Below are 10,170 nucleotides of genomic sequence, written 5' to 3' on the forward strand. Positions count from 1 at the left end.
ACTAGTACAAGGACTAACTAATATCTATAATACAATTTAATTTATATTGCATCGTAGTATTAAATATTTATAGCTACTTTATTGTTAATATTGTACTTTTATATTATCACATATTATTCCACAGTATTTTGTTTTATTTTAATAATCTCACTCATAATTCCTACATCTTTTATTTATTTTCTTATTTGTTTCACTTAAATAGTTTTTTTTTAATCTGCTTTCTAAGCTCATTGCCTGTCTCTGTTCTGCCATAACACGTGAATCACTATAGTCTTTTCTTTACATATACATTGTGTTATTAGTTTTATCTAAAAGCCCCGAGTGCGTCCCTCACTATTAATGCAAAGTATAATCCATTCCACCAGGTGTCACCAAATCCTCACAGCTGGGGCAGTTTACTGCAGTTAAATCCTCCATCCACTGGATGGAAGCACACAGAAAAGAAATGCTGGTGGGAAAAAATATTTCCGCTGCATTGAAATGCATGGCATTTGGATGCAGTCTGTCGAAAATAGACAAAGAAGATCAGGCTGCGGAGTAAAAGGAGGACGGTGCATGTGATCACGTAAACAGAAGAAAGACATTTCAGTCTGTTTGCAAACAGCTGTTTTTGTTTAATCGTATGTTTTTTATCTAATACTCCAGCTGTTACAATAATGGTAAGAGAGGCTTATGGTAATACATTTGGTTTTTTACATACAGTAAAAGCCGTACTTGCGGTAAGAGAGTGTGAGGCGCATCTGGAACTGGACGACAACAGATGCCGTGCACTCTGAATGTTAGCCGGCAGGAAACAGGAAGTCCAGATCTTTTAGGATTGGACTGCTGACACATACATGACGTTGTAATGTAGTTTTAGAATGTGAATAATGTGGTGTTAAAATAACAAACATATAAACATTATTTTGAATGAAGTTTTTACCCCTTAGAATATTATATTGTGTATACATATAGCCATACACATACATACAGTAGGCCTACATATACACAAATACGCCCATTTTAGCTCTAGTTGATTTGCTGAAGATTGATAGGGCAGTCGTACTATACTTGAATTTAAATAGATAATGATGTATTCCATTATACATTATAATATATTTTGGAAGATTGGCTGCTTATTGGTCATTAACAAATCACCGGAGAGGACTTGCTATAGTGGCTTTGGAAGTGGTCCTCAAATAGTGAGTGTTCCTCAAACTCAATGTGAGTGTATTTTATCTCTATATTCATGTTAGTTACAGTTGCAGTCGTGAAGAGTCTTGCAGGAGTTATGCAGTTATTTGGCCGGACAATTAATTGATTTGTTTCCATGTAAACATGAGGAAGAGAGTCTGCTGGCTCATTTTTCTTGGTCTTGTGTTAAAAAATGGGAAATCCTTTAAGGCTTTAAACCAGTGGTGCAGAATCTGCCTTTGGAGGAGGGGGCATATCATAGTGGGGGGGGGGGGCGGGGGGTCCTCCCCCGGGAAGTGTCGAGTATAAACAACTTCATTTCCTGTATTTGGATACACTTTAATGCACCAATTTGCAATGAAAATACCTTTATTTAGCCTATGTGAAGAAAACACAGATGATTCAAAATGTATCATAAATATAATAGATGGTATGTTGTTGCATGTCATTTGGGCATTTTAAGTGGGTATGCTACGTATACCTGTGTATCACGTAGACTACACCACTGCTTTAAACCCCTTCAGCTGTCGTTTAAGCTGGGCCATAACCTCTATTCAGATGTAAGCAACAGTAGCACATGATTCCCATACTGTGAGCTTATAGTAGTCAGCAACAAGGGAATTTGACATATTATTGGGCAAAAAGTGACTGTCGATGCAATGGAGATAACCTGTCATCCACTATCAATAATATACGTTAATATATTTCATTACTTAAAGCAGTATAACTGAGTATTGCTGAACTGCCACAATGTATTCAAAAGCTGGTTTTGCAATTATTTTAGATTTGATTCAGATTTTCCATTAAAAGAATACCTCATGACTTTATTTCTCATTTAAGTGATATTCAGTCATGGCTGAGGAACCAGCAGCAGAGATCCGTCTACTCAGAAGCCAGAAGGTCAAGCTAATAGACATTCTCAGTGCCGATGCCGATTTTGTCCTGCAGCATGCAGACTCTCGCTGTCTGCTGTCTGCTCACGGCTACCAGCAGGTAAAAGCTTGCCGTGTTCCTAGTGAGAAGGTGACAGACCTGCTGGATCACATCATCCAGAGAGGTCCTGAAGCAGCGCGGGGTCTGCTGGAACTTCTGAACGACCAGGCCCTGCAGGAAACCTTCCCAAGGCTTCACTTTATTAAGGACATGCAAGTCAACACACTGTCTTCAGGTAGGACAAGGTCTGTTAAGTATGGCCGGTAATCACATTTTGAAATACTGTTAAAATATAAAAGTTTTCTCTATTTACAACAAAAAAGGTAAAACATCAAGAAAGAGAAAAACAGCTTCTGACTTACAAGAGACCATTCCTTCCAAAAAGATCTACACCAAAGGTAGGTCACAATAAACTCAAAACTTTGCCCTTTAAAACATTGTAGAGACCATCACCTAGGATATCTGCCTCTGTTATTGCACAGGGTCTCGCATAGTGAAGGAGAAGCAGCTGATGACCGTGGCTCGTACCATTGGCAGATCTTGGAGGGAGATTGGCAGACTGGCTTTGGACATCCCCTCCGTAAAGCTGGAACAGATTGTAGAGGACCATTCGCTCCATGTAGAGCGAGTGTTTGCAATGCTGCGATTCTGGAGAACTTGCCAGAGGGAAAAAGCCACTGCTGCTCACCTGCACTCACTGCTCAGTCAGGAAGACTGGGCACTGCCACCTGAAAGCATTGATTCTCTGTTGGAGACTGACTGAGGCCGTCACTCTCTGGTACTTGGTGGGACTGAAACCCTGTTTTTACTCAGAATTATTGTGTTTCTCTTCAAAAATTCATATCAGGGAAAAACAACACTTGAATACGTTAGTGTGGTATTACCACACAGTTCCATTTAGTAACAATGAAATCTTTTTTTCAAGGTTTTTTTATAGCCTATGTTTCCAATCTTCTTATATTTTTTTCATGCAGATTGTCCATACTGTAATTTTACTATGTTGGTCTATTCTATCTAAGGATAGAGGGTGTTGTATGCTGTACAGATTTTAAAGCCCTTTAAGATATTGGTTAAGGATCAACTTATACTACTTTTCTATGACAGCTTTAATTACCTTTGGGCTTCTGACCTCTGGGCTAACCGCGCACCTATTACTTTTACCAGCCTATAGATATAAAACAGATTACAACTTAGCCCGGACCACAACTACATTGAATGAACTCATTATATCACCGTTGCTGCCTCTAAGAGATTTCTTCTCTGTAAAATTCCACAAGTCTGATACTCTTGAAAATAAAGTTGTAGGCTAAACAGATTGAGCTCATTGAGAATCATAATGAAATGCAGAATACATTGTTTGTGCTGCTACACCTGGGTTATTACTCAGCTCTATTTCAATATAGGCCTACTAGTTATAATTTTAACATGAAATACTCATCCAACTAAAGGAATTTAACTTTTTTTGCCAGAAGAGTGACTTGGAATCTTTCTGGTGCCTACATTTTCTATGGATTTTTCCAGCTTTTCCCTCATCTCAGGCTGCGGTCACGCAGGCAGAAGTGCAAATGGAAAAACCCCAGTACAACGCAACCCCGGAGTTTTCAAACTAAAAGACATTGATTAACTTAACTGGAGCAAAGGTTAACGCCCTCCCACTTCTACTGTACCCCACTCTCCTTTTTCTTTGCAGCCATTTTTCCGCGGTCTGCCTAGTTAGTGCAACCAAATAAAGAAGGGTCAAGAGTCACCAGCTTTTCTAACGCGTGGATATGGCAAACATGTTACCATCATCATGTAAGTACAGTGTGCAATATATGTCTGTGTTGTTTGTAACTCTTGGCTTTTGGAAGTGGTTGTTCATGCTCTAAGCTATCACTGCCTGTACTGTCTGTAAAAGTGTGCCAGGCTATTTAAGGCAGTGCTTTAAATAGCATTTACAGTTACACAGTTACAGACTTGTGTTGTTCAGATGTTCTGTTTTTTTTGTTCTTGTTTATATATATATATATATGAAAAACAAGAACAATATACATATATTTACATATATATCTAACTTGTTTCTAAATGTTAAAGGCCCACTGACTTTTAACGGCACCGCTGCGCTCTGAAACCCAAGGTTTCAAATGTCTTGCGGCGCGCCACGACGGCGTTTTGGTTCTGCTCGACGCAGCGGCAGCGCGCTGGCCAACGTTCAACCTGGCTCAAAAGTTGGGCGCAACGCGCTGTAGATGTGCGCTGAACCCTGTGGTAAGGACTATTAAAAAGGAATCCTGGGCGAAATAACGGTTTGAAACCAAACGAAACGCCGTCGTGGCGCCGCGCAAGCCTTTGGAAACAAAGGGTTTTAGAGCGCAGCGGTGCCGTTGCCGCTAGTATGAAATGCCCATAACTTTGTTTTGAGTGTTTGTTGATTAGCCTACAGACTGTAAAAGCAAATCTCCTCTATGACAATACATAATGAATCTGAATCTAACAACAGCAAACGGGCTGGAACCAGCTACAAACGGGCTGGAACCAGTTACAAACGGACTGGAATCAGCTGCTAACGGGCTGGAATCAGCTAATCTCCATGACCTGAGTGAGCCTTTTGTTGACAACTCAGAGGGGCAACTCTTCTTGAATGAAGCCTTCAAGATTATTGTGGAGGAGGTGCTCTGCAGGGGCACGGATGTCAAGCAAAAGGTCTTGTAAAGCCTCAAATCACGAAGGTGTCACATTACAGTGGGTTCTCAGCAAAACTCATCCATGTTTTTTTGTGGCAGGTTTGTGAGTGGAAAGAGCCGGAGCAGCTGACTCTGCTGCTAGATCTGGAGCTGAGGGCGACAGGAGAGTCACAGCAGCAGCTCCTACAGAGAGTAAAAGATGTCGCCAAGTACAGTATCAAGACAAGTAAGACTGCCAAAGACAGTGGAGACATTTTAATAGATTGACCCTTTTTCTTTTACGATGACACTTTTCTCGTTTTTTTTCAGGTCACCCACGTTTTTTCAATCAGCTGTTTGCAGGAGTCGACTATCATGCCCTGGCAGGCCGATTCCTCACTGAGGCTCTCAACACAAACCTGTAAGAGTCAACATAACATATAGCTAAAGCGTTTATGGAAAACCTTATATGGGGGATGGATCAATCAGTTTCCCAAATCTTTATTAGTCATGTGTCACACAATGGCTTGGAGCCAAAGAAGTGTAAGATGCTTATCAGATGTTACATTAGATCCCAAACAAAATTTGACCAAAGTTGAATCCGCCGCTGTTGCCGTTTGACCTACTGAACACAATTGATCTTTTAGTCTTATCAGATTGAGCATCACTATCTACCAAATACAATATTACTACACTTACAGTTAAAAATAATATTTAGTCAACATTTAAAAAAAAAAAAAAAGAGTGAGATATGCCTTTTTGGCACAAACATATTCCCAATAGACTAATGCAGAATAGGGTCCTATGTAATTAAATGTAATCTAAAAAAATAGTGACGTACATGCAGTTATACACTTTAGTTTATGTGTTTATGAAGGTTTTTATAAAAGAACATCAGGTTCATAATGGAAAAATTAGTATCAAGGGATCTCACGCAGAGCTTTCATTATTGTTATATTGCTGTTATAGAGTTATAATCATATTGGGCGATCATCTGTTTTGCACGTACAACCTTTTCACAGATAGTGTGTGTCAATTGCAGCTACACCTATGAGGTGGCCCCGGTGTTTGTGCTGATGGAGATCGAGGTCCTGAGAGGGCTGCGGCAGCTGGTCGGCTGGACAGAAGGAGATGGTCTTTTCTGTCCTGGAGGTTCCGTTTCTAACATGTACGCCATAAACCTTGCACGCTACCAACTCTTCCCAGAGGTCAAAACCCAGGGGCTGTGGGGTCTCCCCCGACTAACCATCTTTACATCTCTAGAGGTCAGGAAGGGCTGTTAAACACTGCAAGTCTGAGGGGATGATGATGATGAATCAGAGATAATTATTGAAGATTACACTGTAGTAGGCCTACATGTTTTATACATAAATATGATTGTTTTTCCAGAGCCATTACTCTGTGAAGAAAGGAGCTGCCTTTCTGGGCATTGGGACAGACAATATCATCTTGGTGAAAGTGGATGATGGGTAATGTATTTTTCCTATTAAAAGTGAACCCCGTTGATAATAAATGAGCCAATCCCAGTTGGCTCATTTAGTCAGTTTAAAGGCTAAATGTGAGGATTTACAGCTTTCCTCTGTTTTATATAATTGTAAATTGAACATCTTTTTGGACTGTTGATCAGATAAAATAAGCAGTTTGAAGCTTTTACCCTGGAAATATGCTAAGATATATATATATATATATCCTAGACAATTATTAGTTGGTTGCAGCCCTATGCATTAATAATCTCAGGGTTCTATATAGTCAGAATGATACCTTTTCATTTGTTCTCTTGTGCACTTCAGAGGTCGCATGATTCCAGAGGACCTGGATGAAAAGATAAAGCTGGCAAAATCTCAGGTAAATTCACTGGCGTGTAGTAAGCACTTAGATATATCAAATACAACATGTTGTGGTTTTGGGGTTACTTGTATTGGTTTTAACAATGATTATCCACAAGGTATAACTAATAATAAAACATGTTGTACAAGCTGCGAGACACGTGCAAGAAAGCTTAGTTGACTTTCAGTTTGTTTCTACCAGGGTGCTGTGCCTTTGCTTGTCAGCTGCACAGCAGGGACCACAGTGCAGGGTGCGTTTGACCCACTGGACCACATAGCTGATATCTGTGAGAAACACAAGCTCTGGATGCATGTAGACGTGAGTCCTCCGGTAGAAGCCAAATCCATATCTGTTGAAAAGCTTCTGTTGTGTTTGTTCAAATTTAAGAACATGCAGAGTTTTGTTTGTTGTGTTCCAGGCTGCTTGGGGAGGGAGCGTGCTCTTTTCCAAACAACACAGACATCTGATGAAAGGGGTTGACAGGTATTAATATGCATGCCAGAAACATACATTTTTCATTATGAGTATGGCAACATTTTACCCGCACCTGAGTAGAACTCATTGACTGGAAAATTAGTGGACAGAGCATGTGTGATGCCACCCATTGGTTTGTGGAGATCTGCTATCTGTTGTCGAGTTTGCCGTTACTGGCGCAGCCATCCTGGTGGCGGATGCAGCGATTTTAGACAAGAGGGAGAAGCGAGGGAGGAGCCCTTACACTCTACGTTACGTTACACACTTACACATCATAGCCACGCCCTCACACACCCACTGCTTTGTTGCAGATTTTAAAATCAACGAGACCATAATTCAAAAAAATGAACATCATTCTGTGTTGCAGAAGACTTATAACTAGCGACTGAGATCATAAACTCTTCATGAAATGTTTTCTGAGGTAATAACTCAAGTGAGAAGTGGATCACTTTCTCATAGATTTCGACAGAAACTGACCAACTTTTGCAACCGCACGTGTTGGCCCGTGCTGAAATTCAGATAGAAGGCAGGTTCAGGCAGAAGGCAGGTTTAAGGCGCTTTCGTATTTGCAGCACTTCGCCGAACCGGATGCTTTGTCCATTAATGTACAGTCAATGGTAAAGCTACACAGTTGTCCAGATGTGGTCATATAAAATATATAAACATTTCATAGCTAATAGCATGTGTTTTTCTGTGTCAATGACAAGAGCAAATTCAGTCGCCTGGAATCCACACAAGATGCTGACTGCTGGCCTGCAGTGTTCTGCCTTGCTGCTACAGGATACCACGGTTTGAGGCTTCAGCATTATGGGAAACACATATTAAAGGTTTATGTTTAAAATATCTTTGACACTCAATCATTTCTGCTTGTCCTCAGAACTTGTTGAAGAAGTGCCACAGTGCTAACGCCACATACCTCTTCCAGCAAGACAAATTCTATGATGTGAATCTGGATCTCGGGGATAAGTCGATACAGTGCAGCCGCAAGGTTGACTGTGTGAAGTTATGGTTGATGTGGAAAGCTGTTGGCTCCAGTGGCTTGGCCAAGCGTGTAGACAAAGCTTTTATCCATGCAAGGTAGGCATGCAGCTGTGAACAACAACATGAGCCTGGCGTAGGTTGATTCAAGAAGTACATTCAAAATGCACAGAGAAAAGCACTGATATTTATCTATTTCTGCTTTTGCATGTCAAAATAATTTACCCCTTTATTAGTGAGTTGGCCATTTAGATGTTGATTTTCCTAAATGTAAACATTAAGGAAGAAGGAACATTTTTGGCCTATTTTAAGGTTAAGGATACTTGTAGGCTACTTTCCTCTTGGCTAACCATTGATCTAGAACAGCGGGAACATTATTATTAAAATCTTTTTTTTTACTAAATACCACAGTATGAGAGGCAGTTGTTTAGCTTATCCAGGCCAACAGAAAGTGAAAACGTAACATCTCTTCTGGTAGGTATCTGGTGGAGCAGATGAAGAAAAGAGAAGGGTTTCATCTTTTGCGTGAGGTAAGCAAATATCTCAAGCATACTGAGAAAAATGGGTTGTTTTCTACTTGCAAAATCTTGAGCATGTGTGTGTTTGTTTCCATGGACAGCCGGAGTTTGTGAATGTATGCTTCTGGTTTATACCACCCAGTATAAGAGGGAAGGAAGGGAATAAAGATTACCAGGACAGACTGGCAAAAGTAAGTTTCTGTTTGACATCAGTGGACTGACTCAGATTCAACTTCTTAATTATTTGTAGTTCACATACTTTGTCAAAAAGCATGGAAGCCACCATCTTTGAATATTTACCACTTCTGAATCAAACATATAACTCTGTGTGTTTTTGTTCTTGGTAATAGGTAGCTCCAGTCATCAAGGAACGCATGATAAAAGAAGGCACTATGATGGTGGGCTACCAACCTTTGGGAAACAAGGTCAACTTTTTCCGCATGGTTGTTTGCTCTCCACTGCTGTCCGAGAAGGATATGGACTTCTTTCTTGACGAAATTGAAAGACTAGGAAAAGACTTGTGAACACAGAAAACTTATAAGATGTACATAATTGTCTATCTAAAATGAATGGTTGCGTACAAAGCCTTCCATTGTAACATCAGAAATGATAACAAACTCAAAGATGTGTTGTTTTTATTTTAGACAGTTGTGATACCATAAGGTAAGATACTAACCGGGGAACAAAATCTGAATGAATGAATAAATAAACATATAGAGGCTCCGCATTGTTGTGAAATCAGTCTGCCATACACTTTTTTACGCCATTTTTACAACGCTGGAGAAATACTATTCCATCATTTGTACATTCTGTTATATTTTACTTTTCGACCATTGGTAAAATTTCTGAATGGAAGGTATTTATTCAGACTTAATGTGAGTTGATCCCCCATATTCCACAACTCTATGCTGCAACTGGTGATTATGGTGATTTATTTTTCAATCATGTTTTGTTCTATAAAACAGTAATTTCTCAAAGTGGGGTCCGTGGCTCTCTTCATTCATGTAAATGAGCATGACATACATCGTTTTATTACAAAAGGCTTTATAGTTCAACAATGAAGGTTTACGGTTATTTTAATTTGTAAATTAAATTTAGTTCATGGATTATGTTTTAATCTAAAAAATTGTATATTTTCAATACCGTAATTAGAATCCACGTTTTATTTAGACCATGTATGCACTAAATGTAAAACACTTCACACTTCTCTGATATGTGTGTGTATGTTCTGAAATGCCCCTTTCTCTTGATTTGCAATTGATATTTTGTTAGCACAGTGTTACTTGCAGGTAATTTAATCAATGGCAATTGCATTGTTTTCTGTTTTGAGAACGTGGAAATAATTGTAATATATATCTAATACATCTCTCTTGTGTTGTTTGCAAAACTAAGACTATAGAAATGTTATGTCCAATTATTCCAAAGGACATAAATTTGGGGTCCCTTGTATATTTTCTTTCTTGTAAGAAGATGTGAGAACCTCCGATCTGGATAACATCAGAAAACAGTGAAAATGCCTAAGGGATGGCTTGAAACGTCTCGTTTTGCCTGACCAAAAGTCCAAAATCCCTAAGATCGTCCATGAACTGCATTGAGGACAAGAATAGAAACCGGATGTTTGTAAT

General features: G+C 39.5%; 2 protein-coding genes across 6 annotated transcripts; both read left to right on the forward strand.

Moving 5' to 3' along the window:
- The first annotated feature begins 473 nt into the window (after window positions 1–473).
- Window positions 474–2,954, forward strand: zgc:174906 (uncharacterized protein LOC571548 homolog). 3 transcript variants are annotated; one of them, XM_034875776.1, is made up of 5 exons: window positions 492–659; window positions 1,107–1,203; window positions 2,014–2,341; window positions 2,430–2,504; window positions 2,589–2,954. In XM_034875776.1, exons 3-5 carry the CDS (start codon window positions 2,026–2,028, stop codon window positions 2,867–2,869), a joined length of 672 nt encoding a protein of 223 aa, XP_034731667.1. In that variant the 5' UTR covers window positions 492–659; window positions 1,107–1,203; window positions 2,014–2,025; the 3' UTR covers window positions 2,870–2,954. The 3 variants fall into 3 exon arrangements, with proteins under 3 accessions (XP_034731666.1, XP_034731667.1, XP_034731668.1); XM_034875775.1 differs by lacking the exon at window positions 1,107–1,203 and having other exon boundaries at window positions 474–659; XM_034875777.1 differs by lacking the exon at window positions 1,107–1,203 and having other exon boundaries at window positions 2,024–2,341.
- Window positions 2,955–3,667: 713 nt separating this feature from the next.
- csad (cysteine sulfinic acid decarboxylase) lies at window positions 3,668–9,152 on the forward strand. 3 transcript variants are annotated; one of them, XM_034875769.1, is made up of 14 exons: window positions 3,668–3,900; window positions 4,586–4,788; window positions 4,869–4,995; window positions 5,079–5,169; window positions 5,791–6,013; window positions 6,138–6,217; window positions 6,539–6,593; window positions 6,777–6,893; window positions 6,994–7,058; window positions 7,757–7,838; window positions 7,927–8,126; window positions 8,506–8,557; window positions 8,647–8,736; window positions 8,896–9,152. In XM_034875769.1, the coding sequence occupies exons 1-14, from the start codon at window positions 3,876–3,878 to the stop codon at window positions 9,067–9,069; spliced, it is 1,584 nt and encodes a 527-aa protein (XP_034731660.1). In that variant the 5' UTR covers window positions 3,668–3,875; the 3' UTR covers window positions 9,070–9,152. The 3 variants fall into 3 exon arrangements, with proteins under 3 accessions (XP_034731660.1, XP_034731659.1, XP_034731661.1); XM_034875768.1 differs by having other exon boundaries at window positions 3,766–3,900; window positions 4,583–4,788; XM_034875770.1 differs by having other exon boundaries at window positions 3,781–3,900; window positions 4,607–4,788.
- The last annotated feature ends 1,018 nt before the right edge of the window (window positions 9,153–10,170 follow it).

The sequence above is a fragment of the Etheostoma cragini genome, chromosome 7 (assembly GCF_013103735.1).
Source record: "Etheostoma cragini isolate CJK2018 chromosome 7, CSU_Ecrag_1.0, whole genome shotgun sequence".
NCBI classification, from domain to species: domain Eukaryota; kingdom Metazoa; phylum Chordata; class Actinopteri; order Perciformes; family Percidae; genus Etheostoma; species Etheostoma cragini.